This window comes from Kogia breviceps, chromosome 1, assembly GCF_026419965.1.
Source record: "Kogia breviceps isolate mKogBre1 chromosome 1, mKogBre1 haplotype 1, whole genome shotgun sequence".
NCBI classification, from domain to species: domain Eukaryota; kingdom Metazoa; phylum Chordata; class Mammalia; order Artiodactyla; family Physeteridae; genus Kogia; species Kogia breviceps.
This window is the reverse complement of record NC_081310.1, coordinates 118,166,216-118,189,026: the sequence shown is the minus strand read 5'-3', so window position 1 is coordinate 118,189,026 and position 22,811 is coordinate 118,166,216. Positions and strand designations below refer to the sequence as shown.

Here is a 22,811-nt window from a genome sequence, read left to right as displayed (position 1 = left end):
GGTTGAAGTAAGACACCCAGGTGGAAATGTCTAGGGTATGGCTGGAAATTCAGGACTGGCACTTAATAGTCAAATCTTAATGAAGAAATTTGAGAGTTATCCGATAGGAGTTGGAATTATAATTCAATTTGAATTAGTTAAATAAATTTTTAAAAACTGGTATGCCTTCTATAAAAGATGATATCTCTGAGCAAATGCATTTAGTGAGAAGAGCAGAGAGTTGAGGACTTAACTTTGGAACCCTGGATAATTCACAATTAGAAGACAGAAGCAGAAGTAGAGGCAGTAAGAAAGAATGAGAAGAGGGAAAGAGAAGTCAGAGAAGAAAGAGGAGAACCAAAATAATGTAGACTAATATGGGCAAAGGGAGGAGGAAATTTCAAGAAGGAAGTTAAGTTAAAGAGAATTGAAGACTGAGAAGATGCTGAGGCATCTGACCCATAGGAAATAATTAATGATCTTCATGTGACCAAGTCGCTATTAAATAGTGGGCAAATAATGAAAATTATTTTCTGTAGTTCAGTTCAATAAATATTTATTAGCTATCAGAGATGTTTTTCCCTTATCTTTCTCAAATTGAGTAAGGGTCGATAAAGGTCAGATCTACTAAATGCAGTTTCTTCGAATGATAAGGGAGTTGAAATCTAGGACAAGGTTGATTTATCAGAAGGAGCTAAAGAGGAACTATCATTTCCTCTGACCTGGAATTTTGCTCTATACTATAATGTTGGCAAGTGAGAATAATTTTATTTATTGTTTTATTGTTTTATATAGTAACAGTACCTTTTCTTTATTAAACATGTACTCTGTACCAGTGCTTCACCTATGATAACTCACTTAATTCACCCACAACTCTAAGGTAACTATCCTTCCATTTTACTTACAAAGCAACTGAGACACAGAAAGATTAAATAACTTGCCCAGCTCCATTCAGCCAGTAACTGTGGGAGTCAGAATTCAAACCCTAGTTTATCCAACTCAGAAATATACATCAGAATAAACCACAGAGCTGGTTAACAATACAGATGCCCACCCACCTCTAGTGACTGCCATTGACTAAGTCATGGGGTGCAGATCACGGTACAGGTTAAGCCCCATCTCAGGTTCTATACTACCTCAGTTTAGTTTAAAATATCCCTGTAATAGTTGTAAAGAAAGTAAGTCAAACTTTTAATATCTGACTCTTTGGGTGGAACACAGGGTGTGTTCAGAAGATATTATTTCTTAAATATTCACTGGTTTCACCTCTAAGTTTTAGCTATTTGCAACTCAGCTGCATTAAGTGTGACCTTTTCACTTCTCCAAATGTCACTAAACTCTGTTGTCCTTATGCTGTGAGGTTCTGTTCTGAATGCAACCAGCCCTAGAGGATACTAAAAAAGCTGAAGTGGAATGTTTGGACAGTGGAGAAGGAAAGCTCTCTGGAGATAGCTTCTTACCTCTTTTCTCTAGGATGATTTGATTTAATTACTGTAATTTTATTACAGATGCTGAAAAGACTATCCACCAAGTATAAGGCAGATAAAACCTATCCCACAACTGAGGCTGAGAGGCCCAAGAATATCAAGAAAAACAGATATAAGGATATCTTGCCCTGTAAGTTTCATTTCTCCCTTTAAACTTGTACCTTCTCTCAAATTCAATCATCTTATCTCTTTTTACCCATTGGTTGTTGTTCCTAATCCTAGACCATGGCTTTGACAAATTAGTTTGTACTGTATATGACTACAAAAGAACATTCATTCATTCAGTCAGTCTTCAAACACTAATGAGCATCCACTATTCACAGTGCTAGTTCCTGATTTACAGAAAGCCCTCTAACCAAACCCTCTTAATTAGTCTGTCTTTCTTTTATATTATAGATGACCACAGTCGAGTAGAGCTGTCCATGATAACCACTAATGAGGATTCCAGCTACATCAATGCCAACTTCATTAAGGTACATCCAATATTCCATATTTCTCTAGGTACCTAAAAAAAATGGGGTAGAGGGGGGAGGGAGGGATACTGGACAAGAAGGAGAGTATATTATTTGTATACCCCATGTAATTTCTGTTCCACTTTAGGGAGTTTATGGACCCAAGGCTTATATTGCCACCCAGGGACCTTTGCCTACAACTGTCCTGGACTTCTGGAGGATGATTTGGGAATACAGCATCCTGGTTAGTGCAGAGTTACTTTTGTTACTATATTCTCTAGTTTTTAGGGATGAAGGGGGTAGGGTGTCAGGATATGTGACTGAAGTTTCCTATGTACATTAAAATCAGTGCTTTTGGGGGTCAATCACTAGAATTTTGGTCTTCAGTCACCTTTTAGTCAATATCACAATGTCACTATTGTTCAAGAAAATAAAAGTTCTCAACTTGACAGTCTCATTTGTTAACAAGAATTTACTGATTTGAATAGAGAAAAAGGAAGTGAGGACAGAGAGAAAGAAGGGTAGGAGCAACATTTTATAATTTATTAGGATTACTTTTTTGGTTATAAAACAAAAAAAGAATAAATAACACTTTTTGACTCTTGGACCCATTTATTAACTGCTTCTTAAAACTATATCAGTGTTTAAGTTTCCATCTATTTCATCCCCCCAGATCATTGTTATGGCATGCATGGAGTTTGAAATGGGGAAGGTGAGTTGCTTTCTAGAAAACCTAAAGGTAAAGGAAAGAAGAAAAAGAAGGGGGAAACTTGGTAGCAGAACTTTCCTTAAGTGACTTGGTAAAAATTTATGCTCATCTTCCTAGTTTTCAGTTTGGGAATGCCAAATTACTCTCAAGGCTTTTTTTTAAACCTCTGAGAACCTCTTTCGCCCATTTTCCCAGTAGACTCTGTTTTAAAATAAAAATAAGGTATACTTGTTAAAGTAACAATTCATTTTCCTGTTTTGGGGGGGTTTTTTGCGGTACGCGGGCCTCTCACTGCCGCGGCCCCTCCCGTTGTGGAGCACAGGATCCTGACGCGCAGGCCCAGCGGCCACGTCCCACGGGGCCCAGCTGCTCAGTCGCATGTGGGACCCTCCCTCCCGCACCGGCATGTGCGACCCTCCCGCACCGGGGCACGAACCCGCGTCCCCCGCATCGGCAAGTGGAGTCTCAACCACTGCACCACCAGGGAAACTCTTTCCTGTTGTTTTTAATCAGATATTTTAAACTGCCAGTCAGAGCTTCTTTTGTGCTGCCCAGAATGGCCTTTACTAGCCACATGTGGCTAGTGAGCACTTGAGATATGGCTGGTGTGACTGAGGAACTCAATTATTTTATTTTAATGAATTTAAATTTAAAGACTGATATTCAATTCAGTTATTGGAAAACCTTGTTTGGAACAACTTGGGTATGTGAATCTTTTTCAGCCATAAATTTTAGAAATCTAAATGGAAATTAAATATTTCCAGTTAAAGTTTAGCATATTAATTGAAATGTGCTGTAAATATAAAATACACACTAGATATTGATGACAGTTTTAAAATGTCAAATATCTAATAACTTTTATATTGAGTACATGTTGAAAAAATTTTTGATGTATTTGGCTAAGTAAGATATATTATTAAAATTAATTCCACCTTTTTACATTTTTGAATGTGGCTCTTAGAAAAATTTTAATTACATATGTAGCTCATATTATATTTCTATTGAACAATGTTCTTCAAAACTACTGTTGCCATTCTGAGTTGATACAATTCTAGTTAAAACCAAGGAAACTCGGAGTTTCAGTTAGCTTGTGCGGCTTTGTTTAAATCCTTTAAAACACTGAAAATGTCAGATCCCTATTTCTACTTTTTCAGACTTCCAGGAAGTCTGCAATTTGTATATCCTTTAATGTTTGTTTTCCTATCTTTGGAGAATCCAGACATGGGTTGGAGCCCAAGGGGGTTAGAAATTCCTTGGGGCTTCCCTGGTGGCGCAGTGGTTGAGAATCCGCCTGCCAATGCAGGGCACACGGGTTCATGCCCCGGTCCGGGAAGATCCCACATGCTGCGGAGCGGCTGGGCCCGTGAGCCATGGCTGCTGAGCCTGCGCTCCACAACGGGAGAGGCCACAACAGTGAGAGGCCCGCCTAAAACAAAAAAAAAAAAAAAAAAAAAAAAAGAAAGAAAGAAAAGAAATTCCTAACCTGAGAAGGATACAGCTGAATTTGCTTCTAAATGAGAGGGGTTGGTTTCTTACCCAGAAAAGACTAGCATATATGGAGGGAAATCACTACATTCTGCTTTGTGCAACAGAAAAAATGTGAGCGCTACTGGGCTGAGCTAGGAGAAATGCAACTGCAACTTGGCCCTTTCTCCATATCCTGTGTAAGTATGATGTCTATTTCCATTCTGGCTGAGCAAATGCTCTGGGACCTACTTTATAGAGAGTAGTCTTTGAATATTAGTCTTTGAAATAACTAATATTTTACTTTACTTCTTAGGAAGCTGAAAATAAAAAATCTGATTATACAATCAGGACTCTACAAGCCAAGTTCAATAGTGTAAGTATAGAACACCAGAGGTAACCTCAAAGCCTACAGAGATCAGGCAAGTAAATACATGTGTATGTGATGCAGTCTGGGCATAAAATAATAGGAAGTGGTAGGGTCTTTGATGTTTTGTATAAATCATCATAACCAAAAGAGACTTTGGTGTAATCTGTGTTCCCCAACCTACTCTATACCAATGGCACAATATAAAATGACAATATTTCTAGGATGAATAGAGGCTGTGTACAGTGTGTAGAGGCTGGGAACCAACTTGAGAGCTCAAGCTGCTTGGTTTCTCTAAGGCAAAGGGATTAGTACATCAACGCACCTGTGACCTGTTTGAAGCACACCAGTTGGGAAGTTCTGGTTTGGACCATTTTCATATCTGCATTCTCTTGTGAGTGGGGCTGATAGAGACAGGCCAATAGTAAGTGACCTGAAATTACTTGTAATTGTTCTTAGAGGGCATATGGTCCCAGAGGCCTATAGGGAAGAAATCTCCATAAACTGCAAAAACAATGTAGATAGATGCTACTTTGTAGGTCAGAGTAATCTTGTGATAGAATGAGGTGAAGCCCTAATCTTGAACTCTCCTTTTATTCTGGCTATTTTTATAGGAAACTCGAACCATCTACCAGTTCCATTACAAGAACTGGCCAGACCACGATGTGCCTTCCTCTGTAGACCCTATTCTTGAGCTCATCTGGGATGTGCGTTGTTACCAAGAGGATAACAGTGTTCCCATATGCATTCACTGCAGGTATGATGCTGTTGGATGAACTTTCTACCCAGAATAAACCAAATGTCACAGTCTGGCCAAGACTCCTGCTTTAACTGAAGGAAGACTGACTTTGTTGGAATTTAAAGTCTGCATAAGATGTAGGCTCCTAATTCTAGGCTCACTTTTTCCAGTCAGTCAGAAAGGAATGAAGCTTAAAATTAGAATGATTGAAAGAGAAAAGTCAACAGCAGAAACTATAACAAATTCAACCTGAGCATTAAATTAGTGGTTTTTCTGATAAATTAGTTGTGAACAACACAGCTCTAGAGACTTTTTGCTGTGAGAAGTTGCCTAGAATCTGTCCTGAGGCTCGGTGTAGCATGTGGCAATTGAAGCATGTTCTGAGAAATGGTAGGGTTTAGAAAGTTTTGTGGGCTCTAGATTTCTTCTTCCTCAAATCTGCCGGTGAAATTTTCCAGCTACTGTCAAGGATCAACTCTCTGCAAATATACATGCTACTGTGATCTTTCATTTCAGTGCTGGTTGTGGAAGGACTGGTGTTATCTGTGCTATTGATTATATGTGGATGTTGCTAAAAGATGGGGTGAGTATCTCTCAACAGGCACTTGCCATTTTCTTAACCTTGCTACTTTTAGACTTAGAAATTGTTTGGTTCTTCAAAACATCTATCTCTACCATTCATCTTTTCTAGAATATTCATTTGTAGATTTGCTTTGTCAGACGATTAATTTAGTTCCTAAGTTCGTGGTCTCAAAATCTGGTCCCCAGACAAGAAGCTTCAGTATCACGTGAGAACTTGTTAGAAATGCAAAATTTGGGGCCCCACCTCGGATGAATTGAGCAAAAACTCTTGTGGGGGCGGGCAGGGACGGCCCAGCAAGCTCTCCAGGTGCTTCTGGAGAGACGTAGTGTTGAGAAGCACAGCCCTGAATCACAGTTACCCTTCCTTTAGACACGCTCCTTTAGCAGATGAACTCAATTTACTGCAAATTTTGTGTTCCAATCTGTAAATTTTTTTAAAAGTCTAACAGGAAATGAGAAGTTTAAAATATGGGCTTTAGACCTATTTGCAAACTTCTTTTAGTTCATTAAACCCTCATACTTACTCACCTACTGAGATTTCTCCCTCATTATATTTTTAACTTCAGACATTTGATCACCCCATGTGAAATCATTTTGAAGAGATTCTTCAGTATTTTGTAGGCTCTAAATCATGGTGCAAGTGATGAGAAACCTCATTAGTTTAAAAAATGCATTCCTTTTTCTAGATAGCAATAAAGGAGTAAGATATTTTTTCCTTTTATTTGGTAGATAATTCCTGAGAACTTCAGTGTTTTTAGTTTGATCCAGGAAATGCGAACACAGAGGCCTTCATTAGTTCAAACTCAGGTATGGACTGTGGTGAATAATATAACATGTCTGAGTCTGGTTTCGTCTCTCTGTTTAATAATAATAAGGCATCCAAAAACAGCTTTACTACTTTACTATCAAGTAAAACTACTTTACTATCAAGGGTTTTAGTCAATTTCCATTTCCTCTAACTCTGAATATCCCAATATTTTTCCCGTATCCCTTGCTCTGGACCAAATTCCTTTCATTCCTTATATTTTATAGCCTGTTTAGAAAATATTAAGAAAACGATATAATATTTCTTACAAAGGATATTGAAAAAATTCAACAAGCTGTTTGACTTATTAGAAAGAAATAGCTGGGTCAGGTTAACTTGAAATTTTGTAGTGGTACTTCATTTCTGAACCCATAGACAATCAGAGATCTGTAATTTCTTCTTCAGGAGGTGGTAACAGAATCTGCAGAATGAAGTCTATATGTTCATCTTAGAAAATGATAAAAAATTTAAAAATCATCCATAATCCTGTCACCTAGAGGGAGCCACTGTTACTATTTTCTATAGTTTCTCCTGGTCTTTTTTCTTTGCATATTAAAAAATATTACCAAAAAACCCACAATTACAATCATACTATATATATGATTATATATGTATCACAGTATTTTAACCTACCCCAGATTGCTCATACTTTTATTCCGTTAGAAATGCTTTTCCCCTGTTCTCTCCTCTCCAGCTCATGTTCTACCTCCTAGGTAAAACATTCCCCCAGCCCAAATCTCTCACTTTCTACAGTATTAATTCCACCCATATTTCTACACCAATAATTTTACCTATATTTCTAAATGGTCTCCATCTTTAAGATAGAGTTTAGCATTCGCCCGTTCATTCTTTCATCAAACATTTATAGGTAAGAGGCATTTTTGCATAATTTGTTAGAACTACTTCTTATTGCTTAAACAGCAAGAAATTAAAGTGTTTAAAGCACTTACAAATGAACTTGCACATAGGTTTAGAAGTAAAACAATTGACAATGGCAGTTCAGATATTTTCATCTATAAGTTGTAAATCAAGGGGAAAAAATTAAGAGCTATTATAATATAAGACTTCTGTTTGGCCCACACAGGTTTTCCACTAATAGTTAGTGGAAAAAAAGAATTCTTTTTCATCTGTTGACTGTAGGTGTTTTCTATATTCAATGTGTAGGGGGAAAAGTTTATGTGAAATGAAAGTATTGGCTGGTTTAGTGCTGTCAGACTTAAAAGAAGGCCGATCCATGTAGATGTATAAAGATTCCAGGAAGTATGCAACCTAGTTGTATAACATTAAATTATAATACTGAATCAATAAGTAAAGCCATACCCCATTTCAGAAAAAGTCCATTTCAGACCTACTTTTAAGAGTTGGAAGACAGCTGAAACAATTTCAAGTTAGCCTTCACATTTTGGCATTATCAACAACTATTTGAACAAATCTACCCGCTATAGCTGCTTTTTATGACACTGCTCTAGCCAGGAGATAGATAGCACTGTAACCAGATGAGTACTTCCTGTCTGATTTTTCTCTTCTTAAAAAAATTGAAGAGTGTACCAATGGCTGTGTTGGGTGATATAGACTGCATTGTTCTCCTGCTACGATTATTTTTGGAAAAAATTATATTTTGTTTGTATAAGATTGTGTGAAGTGTTATAGAAGATCCTGAATAGGCCCATTCAGTTGAAAAGTAGATCCAAAATCAAGTGCTCAAGCAGGTACAGAGGCAAAATCAGAGTGGTAAAAACCCATGAACCTTGTAGAGCTCTCATTTCTCTACAGTGAAATCCCTTTATAACCACAAATTTCCAAACTCTGTTTAGGGGTCTACTTTTTTTTGGTATCTTTGCTAAGACAGAATTTCAGCAGCTTGATATAAGTGCACTAAAGTAAGAGTCAAAAGATTGAGGTTCTAACAGAAAACATGGAAATTACTTCTGAATGATCTTGGACAAATTGTAAACAGGGATAACAACCTAGCTACTTTATATATCTATCGTGAGCCATGTTAAATAATACATCTTGAAACTATCTATTTAGCCATCAACCACGTCTATCTACCTTTTCCTGCAAGAGGTGAATTACAAAAAACAAAACAAAAAATGCATCCAGGATGAAATAAAACACAATTTTTTTTTTTAGCTCCATGGCAAGTGGGAACTTAGTTCCCTAGCCAGGCATCAAACCCATTCCCCTTGCGATGGAAGCACAGAGTCTTAACTACTGGACCACCAAGGAAGTCCCTGAAATAAAGATTTTAAAGTGTGAGCAAGGAAAACAGAATTAGAGAAATGATGGTGGAAGGAGAGATAAGTAAGAACGTGGGGTTAGAGCATAAAAAGCATGCTGCGATGTCATTGTATATTAGCTAGAGGTAGATAAAATAGCTGTTTCTAGCAGCCTAAAAATGCTTTGAAATCTGACATGGGCTACACAGACATAAGGCACTGTAGTTAAACTAATGTTTCAGATCTTCTATACTATGATTTGATTGGTGTTCATATTCCTGAAATCTGGTTAGTTCACCAAGTTTTTGTTTTTGTTTGTTCTGGTTTGCAATGCTCTTCAGGAACAGTATGAACTGGTCTACAATGCTGTATTAGAACTATTTAAGAGACAGATGGATGTTATCAGGGATAAACACTCTGGAACAGAGGTACATTTTAAATTTGATATTTTGTAAAACAATTTTTTTCATGTTTGATTTTGGGCAAGGGATTTCAGATTAGTTGCAGGACAACTTATACTTTATCATCACAACTAAATTGGAGTGTCAGGTATGCATGGGGCTGCACTATAAATCTCCTGTGGAGGACAATTTAATTGAAGTACTTTAACTTAGAAAATTTATCTCTTGGTTAACCTATTGCATACCACTTTCAGCTAAATTTAGAAATAATAGGAGTGGGTGAAAGGGTAAGCATATATTCTGTTTCCATGTTTTAAACAGCTGTGTAGCAATTTAGAAGTGAGAGTGACAATTACAAAGTGAAATTATAGTTGAGTACTGATGTGATTTTTCAGGTTACTCTAGCCTCATTTTGATTGCATATTATCATCAAATTTTGAGAATATTTTAGAATAGCTAAAGGATTCTTAGCTGAAAATGTTAGGTATAAAAACAATTATGATTTGATCAAATTCTAATTTAAAAATATTGAGCATTCTAGATATGTTATTTTGATCTCATCACAAAAATTGATGTCAAATATTTACTGTGTAATCACAAAGTATTAGATTCTGAGCAAACCTGAATAAGACAAAATTATTGGTTTACCTTCCAGGGTGTATGTAACATATACAAATTAATTTAATTTTTAATATCACATTTTTGTATTATGAACCTGCAAATATTCACTGAGGACCTACTGTTTTTACAACATTAGGAATACAAAGTATATAAGACATAACCCTAATATCATAACTCCTATCATTTGAATGATGAAGCACAAGGAGTGAAAGAAAACCAAAAAACTGTTGAGGTTAGGGAATGAACTAAGCAATCCTATAGTTAATGTCAACTCCTGAGAAACAATGTAGGGGAAGTAGATGGAAAGAAGAATATAGTTGCCAGACATTGTTACTTATATCCTGTTCATGCCTGCTTCATTGGCTAGTACTCCCAGAACAAGTTTAAATAATAGAGGTGACATGCATGACCTAATTTTAATGGGAGAGATTCTCATGTTTCACTACTAAGTGTGATGCTGATTTGATTGGAGATATATCTTTTAATTGTTTAAGAAAGTATTCATTGACTTCTATTTTATTAAGAATTTTTTTTGGAAGGAATGTTGAATTCTGTCAACTGCATATCTTTGCATTTATAGAATGATCACATGGATTTTCTCCTTTGACATATTGAAACAGTCATATCCTTGGATTTGTTAATATCAAGCCATCCTTGCCCTTAGAATAAAACCTTCTTGAACAAAATATAATGTGCTGCTGGAGTACATGGGTTAATATTTTATTTAGGTTCCAGGAAATGTCAATACTCAGATTTAGCCCAGTAGTAGTGCCATGGCTCCAGGCAGTTGAGTTGTTTGGAGTGTGCCCTTAGTCAATAAATGGGAACATAGGAACTTGGTTCAACCTCCCACAGGGGGAATTGATTAACACCAGCCAAGGAGGACTTCTGTTTCTGGGAAGATCGAGTAGACATACTTTCCCCTATTCCTTCTACTAAATACAACTAGAAACCCTGGACAATATATATAAAACAAATATAAGAAGACTCTAAAAGATGGAGAGAAGACAGACCATGAGGGACCTTGAGACCTGAGGAATGACATGATGGTGAGTTCCTTGGGTTTTCTTTTTCCTCATATATCATGGATTTGGAACCGAAGAAACCAACAACTTGGAAACGCCAACAGTGCAGACAAAAACCCCCCAACAAAATCCTGCTCTCTCTAGCCAAAGGACCAGGAAAGGGACAGCCCAGCAAGCCAGAAAATTTTTAGATAATAATTACTATACTTCAGTCAACACCAAAGAAAAAAATGGCCCCCAACCCCACCTATGCCAGCAAAGAAGTGGAGAACCTAGATTCCCACCCTCACAAAGACTGTGAAAAAGAGAAGGTCAGTGGGTCAGATATATGTATTCTCTGTCACATCAGAAGGACAGTGCTAATGCGTCATTCTTGTGAGCATTCTCATAAAGAAATACATATATACGTTAAAAAAAAAAAGAGAGAGAGATGGTCAAGTATAGAGCTAGGAATTTCATCCCCACTGGCCTGCAATGAGGTTTCCCTGCAGTGTCAGTAGAGACCATGTGGGGAGCTTGACTTTCCACCTGGCAGTAACCTGGTGCCCCCATGGCGCTCCACTGATGAAGTGTCAGAAGAGGCCTAGTGGAGAGTCAGGTCTTTCACCATCGTCCAGCAGTAATGAGGCCACCCCGACCACAGTGTCAGTAGAGACCACATGGAGAGCCTCTCCCAAGGTGTCTCCCTTCAGGTGTCAACAGAGACTGTGAGGAAACTGGTGGAGGTTGAATCCACTTGGCAATAGCAAGGCACTAATGAGGCAGCACCCCCTCCTTCCTCTTTCCCCTGTCAGAATGGATTTTTAAAAGGAGAAGCTAAAAGGGAAGGTTTAACTAAGATCCAGAGACTTATAGCAATACAAAAATATCTAGGTTTCATGTGAAAATCACTTGTCATACCAAGAACCAGGAGGATTGTAAACCAAATGAGTAAAAGACAGTCAATAGATGACAACACTGAGATGACAGAGGTGTAATATTATCTGACAAAGATTCTAAAGTAGCCATGATTAAAATGCTTCAGTAAACAATTACAAGCATGCTTAAAACAACAGAAAGGCTCAGCAAAGAAAGATAAAGACCTGCCAAAGAAACAGAAGATATAAAGAAGAAACAAAAGGAAATTTTAGAGTTGAAAAATAACAGTAATGGAAACAAAATAGCTCAGTAGATGGGCTCAACAGCAGAATACAGGGTACAAGGAAAGAATTAATGAACTGAAAGAACAATAGAAATTGCCCAATCTGAACAACAGAAATAAAATAGACTAAAAAATAAAATCAAATAAAAATAAAAAGTAGACAGAGCCTCAGGAAACTAAGTGACTATAACAAAACCCCTAGCATTAGTGTCATCGACGTCCAAGAAGGAAAGGAGAAAAAAGATGTGTCTAAAAAAGTACTGAAAGAATCATCATAATTAAACTTCTGAAAACTAAATACAAAAATTCTAGGAAGCAGCCAAAGAAAAATGATCTTAACTCTAGGGGAAAAACAATTAGAATGAAAGTGAATTTGTCATCAGAAACCATGGAGGCCGGAAGGAAGTGGCACAGTATTTTACAAGTGCTGAAGCAAAAAAGCTGTCAACAGAATCCAATACCCAGTAAAGAAAATATCCTTTAGGAATAAAGGGGAAATCAAGACAGTCTCAGATGAAGAAAAACTAAGGGAATTTGTTGACAGTAGACCTACCCTAAAAAAAAAAAAAAAAAAAAGGCAGAGGAAGTTTTCTAAATAGAAAGGAAATAATGACAAAAGGAAGAACATGGTAAGCAACATGGGTAAATATAATAGGTTTTCCTTCTCCTTTTGAGTTTTCTAAACTGCTTAATGATTGAAGCAAAAATTATAACACTGATGTGGTTCTATATGTATTAGAGGAAATATTTGAGACAATTATACTGTAAAAAAAAGGAAGGGTTAGGCATGTAAAGGGAGGTAACACCTCTGTATTGAACTAGTAAAATGATAGCACCTATAGGCTTTGATAAGTCATGAATATATAATATAATATCTAGAGCCACCCCTACAAAAACTGTACAAAGATATATCTTAAAAAACACTATAGGTAAATCAAAATGAAATTCCAAAGATGCAGGAAAGAGATAAAGGCAGGAAAAAGAAATGAGAAACAGAGAGAAAAAACTGAAAACAAAATATAAAGTTGGAGACTTAAGCCCTACCATATTAATAATTAAATTAAATGTAAATGGTACAAATACACCAATTAACAGATTGGCAGAGTGTATTGAAAACATGACCCAACTATATGCTGTCTATAAGAAACACACTTGAAATATATAGGTTGGTTTAAAATAAAGGATTGGAAAAAAGATATATCCTGTAAACATTAATAAAAGGAAAGCAGAAGTAGCTATATTAATACCAGATAGACTTCAGAATAAAGAAAATTATCACAGTTAGGGAGGGACATTGTATAATGATAAAAGGGTCAATCCCCCAATAAGATGTAGCAATCCTAAGTGTGTATGAACCAAACAGAGCTGCAAGATATGTGAAGCAAAAACTGATAGAACTAAAAAGAGCAATAGAAAACCCCACAGTTATAGTTGGAGACTTCAAAACCCCTCTCTCAAGAACTGATAGAAAACTCAACAGAAAGTCAGCAAGAATATATGAGAACTTAATAACATCATTGACTAACAGGATCAAATTGATATTTATAGGATGCTCCACCCAACAATACAAGGATATACATTATTTTCAAGTGCTGATTGAACATATACCAAGATGGATCATATCCTGGGACATTAAACAATCTCAAAAATATAAAGAACTGATATCATATAGAATGTATTCTCTGACTACTATGGAATCAAACTAGAAGTCAATAGCAAAAGATAACAAGAAAAGATCCAAGCACTTGGAAACTACACCAGACTCTTCTAAATAATTCATTGAGTCAGAAAGGAAGTTTCAAAGGAAATTTCTAAAAAACACATTGAACTGAATAAAAATGAGAATACCACATATTGAAATTTGTCGGACAGAGCTCCAGTAGTGCTGGGAGGGAAGTTTATAGCCACCTACATGCATACATTAGAAAACAGTAAATGTCTCAAATCAATAATCTGAGCTCCCACTTTATGAATCTAGGAAAAAAAAAAAGAGTGAAATAAACCCAAGAGAAACAGAAGGAAGGAAATAGTAAAGTGTATAAATCAATGAAATTGAAAACAGGAAAACAAAAGAGAAAAATCAGTGAACCAAAGATCTGGTTCCTTGAAAAGGTCAACAAAATTGACAAACTTCTAGGAAGAATGATAAAGGAAAAAAGGGGAAAAATAAAAATTACCAATATCAGGAATGCAAAAGGGGCTATTTCTACAGACTTGACAGGTATCAAAAGGATAATAAAGGATATAGTGTGAACAACTCAACACATACACATATGACAACTTAGCTAAAATAATGTATTACTTCCTCAAAAAACACAAACTACCACAGCTCACTCAACATGAAATAATTTGAATAGCCTCATAATGATAAAGAAAACTGAATTCATAATTTAAAAATTTCCCAAAATGAAATATCCAGGCTCACATAGTTTCACTTGAGAATTACACCAAATCTTTAAGAAAGAATTAACACCAATTTTATACAATCTTTACCAGAAAATAGATGAGGATGAGACAATTCTCCATTCATATTTTTTTTTTTTTTTTTTTTTGGTATGCGGGCCTCTCCCTGCTGTGGCCTCTCCCGTTGCGGAGCACAGGCTCCGGACGCGCAGGCTCAGTGGCCATGGCTCACGGGCCCAGCCGCTCCGCGGCATGTGGGATCTTCCTGGACCGGGGCACGAACCCACGTCCCCTGCATCGGCAGGCGGACTCTCAACCACTGCGCCACCAGGGAAGCCCCATTCATATTTTTTATTGTGGTAAAACTACAGTATTTTTACCACTATGGAAAAAATTACCATTTTAACCATTTTTAAATATTAGTGGCATTTAGTACCTTCACAATGTGTGTGAACATCTTTACTGTTTATTTGTAGAAATTTTTCATCATTCTAAACAGAAACTCTCCATCCCCTGTACCCGAACCCCTAATAGTTTCTATTCTACTTTCTGTCTCTATGAATTTGCCTATTCTAGGTAAATGATATAAGTGTAGTCATATATTTACTCTTTTTGTCTGGCTTATTTCATGTAACATAAAGTTTCAAAGTTCATCCATTTTGTAACATATATCAGAATTTCATTCCTTTTTATGGCTTTATAATATTCCATTGTGTGTAATACCACATTTTACTTATCCATTCATCTGTTGATGGACACTTGGGTTGTTTCCACCTTTTGGCTATTGTGAATAATGCTCTTATAAAAATTGGTGTACAAATTTGTTCAAGTCCCTATTTTAAATTATTTTGGGTATATACCCAGAAGCAGAATTGCTGGATCATGCAGTAATTCTATGTTTAATTTTTTTAAGGTACTGCCACACTGTTTTTCACAGTGGCTGCAAAATTTTACATCCCCACCAGCATTGCACATCCAATTCCTCCACCTTCTTGCTAAAGCTGGGTATTTTCTGTTTTTTTGTTTGTTTTTTTGTTTTTGGTTTTTAAGGTAATAGCCATCCTAACGAGTGTGAAGTAGTATTTACAGCCTTGATTTTCATTTCCCTAATGATTAGTGATGTTGCACAGCTTTTCATGTGCTTACTGGCCTTTTGTACATCTTCTTTGGACAAATATCTATCCAAGTCCTTTGCTCTTTGTTTCTCTAGGTTTTCTTTGTGGTAAAATATACATAAAATTTACTACCTTAACCAATTTTAGGTGTATAGTTCAGTGATATGTACATTCATATTATTGTGCAACCATCACCACCATCCATTTCCAGAACTCCTTTCATCTTGCAAAACTGAAACTTTATACCCATTAAACACTAACTTCCCGTTCCTCCCTAAGCCCAGCCCTTAGCAACCTCCATTCTGCTTTCTCTCCCTATGAATTTGACTACTCTAGGTACCTCACCAGTACTTGTTAGTTCTTGCTTTTGTTTATTTGTTTTTTAGATAATAGCCACTCTAATGTGTGTAAAGTAGTATCTCATTGTGGTTCTGGTTTACATTTTCCTGGTTAGCGATGTTAAGCATCTTTGCATGTGCTCATTGGCCATTAGTATATCATCTTTGGAAAAATGTCTATTCAAGTCTTTTGCCCATTTAAAAAAAAATTGTTTTATTGAAGTATAGTTGATTTACAATGTTGTGTTAGTTTCTGCTGTACAGCAAAGTGATTCAGTTATACATATATATGTATATGTATATATTCTTTTTCATATTCTTTTCCATTATGGTTTATTACAGGATATTGAATTAGTTCCCTGTGCTATACAGTAGGACCTTGTTGTTTATCCATTCTATATATGGTTTGCATATCTTAATAGCCATCCTTCCATCCAAACTTCCAATCTATTCCTCTTCTACCTCTCCTCCCCCATGGCAACCACAATCCTGTTCTCTATGTCTGTGAGTCTGTTTCTATTTCATGGATAAGTGATATCATATGGTATTTGTCTTTCTCTTTCTTAGTTCACTTATAATGATAATCTCTAGGTTCATCCATGTTGCTGCAAATGGCATTATTTCATTCTTTTTTATGGCTGGGTAGTATTCCATTGTATATATATATATATATATATATATATATATATATACTACATCTTCTTTATCCATTCATTTATTCATGGGCATTTAGGCTGCTTCCATGTCTTGGCTATTACAAACTGTGCTGCTATGAACATAGGGGCGCATGTATCTTTTCTTTTTTGTTGTTTATTTGTTGAAAGAAATTTTCTTTTCTTTCTTTCCTTTTTTTTAAAAAAAAAATCTTTTTGAATTGTACTTTTGTCTAGATATATGCTCAGGAGTAGGATTGCTGGATTGTATGGCAACTCTATTTTTAGTTTTCTGAGGACTGTTTTTCATAGTGACTTCATCAATTTACATCCCCACCAACAGTATAGGAGGGTTCCCTTTTCTCCACACCCTCTCCAGTATTTGTTATTTGTAGACTTTTTAATGATGGTCATTTGGACTGGTGTGAGGTGGTACCTCATTATAGTTTTGATTTGTATTTCTCTAATAATTAGTGATGATGAGCATCTTTTCATCTGCCTATTGGCCATCTGTATATCTTCTTTGGAGAAATGTCAACTTAGGTCTTCTGCCCATTTTTTGATTGGGTTGTTTGGTTTTTTTGTTATTGAGTTGTATGAGCAGATTGTATATTTTGGAAATTAAGCCCTTGTTGATTACTTCATTTGCAAGTATCTTCTCCCAGTCCCTAGGTTGTCTTTTTGTTTGTTTCTGGCTTCCTTTGCTGTGCAAAAGCTTGTAAGTTTGATTAGGTCCCATGTGTTTATTTTTTGCTTTGATTTCTATTGCCTTGGGAGAATGACCTAAGAAAAAAATTGGTGTGATTTATGTCAGAGAATGTCTTGCCTATGTTCTTTTCCAGGAGTTTTATGGTGTCATGTCTTATATTTAAGTCTTTAAGCCATTTTGAGTTTATTTTTGTGTATGGTGTGAGGGTGTGTTTTAACTTTATTGTTTTACATGCAGCTGTCCAACTTTCCCAACACCACCTGTTGAAGAGACTGTCTTTTCTCCATAGTATATTCTTGCCTCCTTTGTTGAAGATTAATTGACTGAAGGTGTGTGGGTTTATTTCTGGGCTCTCTATTCTTTTCCATTGATCCATATGTCTGTTTTTGTGTCTTCTGCCCATTTTTGAGTTGGTCATTGTTGAGTTTTAGCAGTTCTCTATATATTCTGGCTATTAATCCCTTATCATATATGTGATTTGAAAATATTGTCTCCCTTTCTGTGTGTTGCCCTTTTACTCTGTTGATTGTGCACTTTGATGCATAAGTTTTTAGTTTTCATAAAATCCAATTTGTTTATTTTTTATTTTTATTTATTTATTTATTTTAAATAAATTTATTTATTTATTTATGGCTGCATTGGGTCTTTATTGCTGCATGTGGGCTTTCTCTAGTTGCAGCGAGCGGAGGCTACTCTTAGGTGCGGTGTGTGGGCTTCTCAATGCAGTGGATTCTCTTGTTGTGGAGCAGGGGCTCTAGGCACATGGGTTTCAGTAGTTGTTGCATGTGGGCTCAGTATATGTGGCTTGCGGGCTCTAGAGTGCAGGCCCAGTAGTTGTGGCACACTGGCTTAGTTGCTCCGTGGCATGTGGGATCTTCTTGGACCAGGGCTCAAATCCATGTCCCCTCCATTGGCAGGCAGATTCTTAACCATTGCATGACTAGGGAAGTCCTGTCTATTTTTCATTTTGTTGATAGTGCCTTTGGTGTCATATCCAAGAAATCATTGTCAAATCCAATGTCATGAAGCTTTCCATGTTTTCTTCTAAGAGTTTTAGTTTTAGCTCTTATGTTTAAGTGTTTGATCCATTTTGAGTTAATCTTTGTATTTACTGCAAGAGTCCAACTTCATCCTTTTGCATGTAGATGCCCAGTTTTCCCAGCACTATTTGTTGGAAAGACTGTCTTTTCTCCATTGAATGCTCTTGGCAGCCCCATCAAAAACCAATTACTCATAAGTGTGAGTTTATTGTTAGGCTCTCTATTTTATTCCATTAGTCTATGTAGCTGTCCAGTGTCAGTACCATACTGTTTTATTACTGCATCTTTGTTATGAGTCCTACAACTTTGCTCTTCTTTTCAAGATTGTTTTGGCTATTCAGAGTCCCTTGAGATTCTGCATGAATTTTTTTTAACTTCTTTATTGGAGTATAATTGCTTTACAATGGTGTGTTAGTTTCTGCTTTATAACAAAGTGAACCAGCTATACATATACATATATCCCATATCTCCTCCCTTTTGTGTCTCCCTCCCACCATCCCTCTCCCACCCCTCTAGGTGGTCACAAAGCACCAACATGATCTCCCTGTGCTATGAGGCTACTTCCCACTAGTTATCTATTTTACATTTGGTAGTATATATAAGTCCATGCCACTATCTCACTTCATCCCAGCTTACCCTTCCCATTCCCTGTGTCCTCAAGTGCATTCTCTACATCTGCATCTTTATTCCTGTCCTGCCCCTAGGTTCTTCAGAAACTTTTTTTTTAGATTCCATATATATGTGTTAGCATATGGTATTTGTTTTTCTCTTTCTGACTTCACTCTGTATGACAGTCTCTAGGTCCATCCACCTCACTACAAATAACTCAATTTCATTTCTTTTTTATGGCAGAGTAATATTCCATTGTATATATGTGCCACATCTTCTTTATCCATTTATCTGTCAATGGACAGATAAATGTATTGTAAATAGAGCTGCAAAGAACATTGTGGTACATCACTCTTCTTGAATTATGGTTTTCTCAGGGTATATGCTCAGTAGTGGGATTGCTGGGTTGTATGGTAGTTCTAGTTTTAGATTTTTAAGGAACATCCATACTGTTCTTCATAGTGGAGAACAGTGATCTCTTGGTTATTAAGTAGTGTATTGTTTAGCCTCCATGTGTTTGTATTTTTTCTGTAATTGATATCTAGTCTCATAGTGTTGTGGTCAGAAAAAATACTTGATACAATTTCAATTTTCTTAAATTTACCAAGGCTTGATTTGTGACCCACGATATGATCTATCCTGGAGGATGTTCCATGAGTGCTTTAGAAGAAAGTGTATTCTGTTTTTTTTTTTTTTTTTTTTTTTTTTTTTGCCGTATGCGGGCCTCTCACTGCTGTGGCCTCTCCCGTTGCGGAGCACAGGCTCCGGACGCGCAGGCCTAGCGGCCATGGCTCACGGGCTTAGTTGCTCCGCGGCATGTGGGATCTTCCCGGACCAGGGCACGAACCCGTGACCCCTGCATCGGCAGGCGGATTCTCAACCACTGCGCCACCAGGGAAGCCCTATTCTGTTGTTTTTGAATGCAATGTCCTATAAATATCAATTAAGTCCATCTTGTTTAATGTATCATTTAAAGCTTGTGTTTCCTTATTTGTTTTCATTTTGGATGATCTGTCCATTGATGAAATTGGGGTGTTAAAGTCCCCTACTATGATTGTGTTACTGTCAATTTCCCCTTTTATGGCTGTTAGCATTTGCTTTATATATTGAGGTTTTCTTATGTTGGGTGCATAAATATTTATAATTGTCATATCTTTTTCTTGTATTGATCCCTTGATCATTATGTAGTATCCTTCATTATGTAGTATCCTTCTTTTTCTCTTGTAATAGTGTTTACAGTCTATTTTGTCTGATATAATAATTGCTACTCCAGCTTTCTTTTGATTTTCATTTGCATGGAATATCTTTTTCCATCCCCTTACTTTCAGTCTGTGTATGTCCCTAGGTGTGAAGTGGGTCTCTTGCAGACAGCTTATATAAGGGTCTTGTTTTTATATCCATTCAGCCAGTCTATGTCTTTTGGTTGGAGCATTTAATCCTTTTACATTTAAGGTAGTTATTGATATGTATGTTCCTATTACCATTTTCTTGATTGTTTGGGATTTGTTATTGTAGGTCTGTTCCTTCTCTTGTGTTTCCTGCTTAGAGAAGTTCCTTTAGCATTTGTTGTAAAGCTGGTTTGGTGGAGCTGAATTCTCTTAGCTTTTGCTTGTCTGTAAAGGTTTTAGTTTCTCCGTCTAATCTGAATGAGACCCTGGGTAGAGTAATCTTGGTTGTAAGTTTTTCCCTTTCATCACTTTAAATATATCCTGCCACTCCCTTCTGGCTTGCAGAGTTTCTGCTGAAAGATCAGCTGTTAACCTTATGGGGATTCCCTTGTATGTTATTTGTTGTCTTTCCCTTGCTGCTTTTAATAGTTTTTCTTTGTATTTAATATTTGATAGTTTGATTAATATGTGTCTTGGTGTGTTCCTCCTTGGATTTATCCTGTATGGGACTCTCTGTGCTTCCTGCACTTGAATGACTATTTCTTTTCCCATATTAGGGAAGTTTTCAACTATAGTCCTTCAAATATTTTCTCAGTCCCTTTCTTTTTCTCTTCTTCTGGACCCCTATAATTAGAATGTTGGTGCATCTAATGTTTTCCCAGGGGTCTCTAAGACTGTCCTCAATTCTTTTCATTCTTTTTTCTTTATTCTGCTCTGCAGTAGTTATTTCCACTATTTTATCTTCCAAGTCACTTATCCGTTCTTCTGCATTAGTTATTCTGCTATTGATTCCTTCTAGAGAATTTTTTATTTCATTTATTGTGCCATTCATCATTGTTTGTTTGCTCTTTAGTTCTTCTAGTTCTCCTTGTTAAACATTTCTTGTATTTCCTCCATTCTATTTCCAAGATTTTGAATCATCTTTACTATCATTACTCTGAATTCTTTTTCAGGTAGACTGCCTATTTCCTCTTCATTTGTTTGGTCTGGTGGGTTGGGTTGTTGTTTTTTTTTTTTTTTTGGTGTATGTGGGCCTCTCACTGTTGTGGCCTCTCCTGTTGAGGAGCACAGGCTCTGGATACGCAGACTCAACAGCCGTGGCTCATGGGCCCAGCCGCTCCGCAGCACGTGGGATACTCCCAGACCGGGGCAAGAACCCATGTCCCCTGCATCGGCAGGCGGACTCTCAACCACTGCACCACCAGGGAAGCCCTGGTCTGGTGGGTTTTTACCTTGCTCCTTCATCTGCTGTGTGTTTTCTGTCTTCTCATTTTGCTTAACTTACTGTGTTTGGGGTCTCCTTTTTGCAGACTGCAGGTTCATAGTTCCTGTTGTTTTTGGTGTCTGCCTGCATTGGCTAATGTTGGTTCACTGGGTGTGTAAGCTTCCTGATGGAGGGGACTGGTGCCTGTGTTCTGGTGATGAGTCTGGATCTTGTCTTTCAAGTGGGCAGGACCACGTTTGATGGTGTGTTTTGGGGTGTCTGTGACCTTATTATGATTTTAAGCAGCCTCTCTGCTAGTGGGTGCAGTTTTGTCCCTGTCTTGCTAGTTGTTTGCCATAGGGTGTCCAGCACTGTAGCTTGCTGGTCGTTGAGTGGAGCTGGGACTTAGCGTTGAGATGGAGATCTCTGGGAGAGCTTTAGCTGTTTGATATTACTTGGAGCCAGGAGGTCTCTGGTGGACCAATGTCCTGAATTCGGCTCTCTCACCTCAGAGGCACAGGCCTGACACCCAGCCAGAGCACCAAGACCCTGTCAGCCACATGGCTCAGAAGAAAAGGGAGGGAAAAAAAAAAAAAGGAAAGAAAGAAAGAAAAAAATAAAAGCTATTAAAATAAAAAATAAATATTAAAAATATAAATAAATTTAAAAGTAATAAAAAATGAAGAAAAAAGAAAGAAAGAAAGAAGAGAGTAACCAAACCAAAAAACAAATCCATTAATGATAACAAGCACTAAAAACTATACTAAAAAAAACAAAAACAGACAGACAGAACCCTAGGACAAATGGTACAAGCAAAGCTATACAGAGAAAATCACACAAAGTAGCATACACACTCACAAAAAGAGAAAATGGAAAAAATATATACATATATATATATAAAGGAGGAAGAGAGTAACCAAATCAATTAACAAATCTACTAATGAATAAACTCTAAATACTAAACTAAGATAAACATAAAACCAGAAACAAATTAGATACAGAAAGGAAACCTCAGGTCTACATTGCTCCCAAAGTCCACTGGTCCTCCATTTTGGGATGATTTGTTGTTTATTCAGGTATTCCAGAGATGCAGGGTACATCAGGTTGATTGTGCAGATTTAATCCACTGCTCCTGATGCTGCTGGGAGGAATTTCCCTTTCTCCTCTTTGTTTGCACAGCTCTTGGGGTTCAGCTTTGGATTTGGCCCCGCCTCTGCACAAAGTTGCCTGAGGGTGCCTTTTGGGAAGTCTGAGGTCTTCTGACAGTGTTCAGTAGGTGTTCTGTAGGAGTTGTTCCACATGTAGATGTATTTCTGATGTATTTGTGGGGAGGAAGGTGATCTCCACATCTTACTTCTCCA

The 22,811-nt window shown here is 36.9% G+C and overlaps 1 protein-coding gene across 2 annotated transcripts in view; it reads left to right on the top strand.

Moving 5' to 3' along the window:
- Nucleotides 1–22,811, top strand: part of PTPN22 (protein tyrosine phosphatase non-receptor type 22) — a 58,793-nt gene that overhangs the window by 11,718 nt on the left and 24,264 nt on the right. For both annotated transcript variants that reach the window (XM_059060605.2, XM_059060597.2), the window contains exons 2-11: nucleotides 1,488–1,596; nucleotides 1,863–1,939; nucleotides 2,067–2,162; nucleotides 2,592–2,630; nucleotides 4,220–4,291; nucleotides 4,408–4,467; nucleotides 5,073–5,215; nucleotides 5,714–5,780; nucleotides 6,509–6,586; nucleotides 9,145–9,231. In XM_059060605.2, coding sequence (XP_058916588.1) covers nucleotides 1,488–1,596; nucleotides 1,863–1,939; nucleotides 2,067–2,162; nucleotides 2,592–2,630; nucleotides 4,220–4,291; nucleotides 4,408–4,467; nucleotides 5,073–5,215; nucleotides 5,714–5,780; nucleotides 6,509–6,586; nucleotides 9,145–9,231 — 828 coding nt within the window. The remainder of the gene's footprint in view (nucleotides 1–1,487; nucleotides 1,597–1,862; nucleotides 1,940–2,066; nucleotides 2,163–2,591; nucleotides 2,631–4,219; nucleotides 4,292–4,407; nucleotides 4,468–5,072; nucleotides 5,216–5,713; nucleotides 5,781–6,508; nucleotides 6,587–9,144; nucleotides 9,232–22,811) is intronic.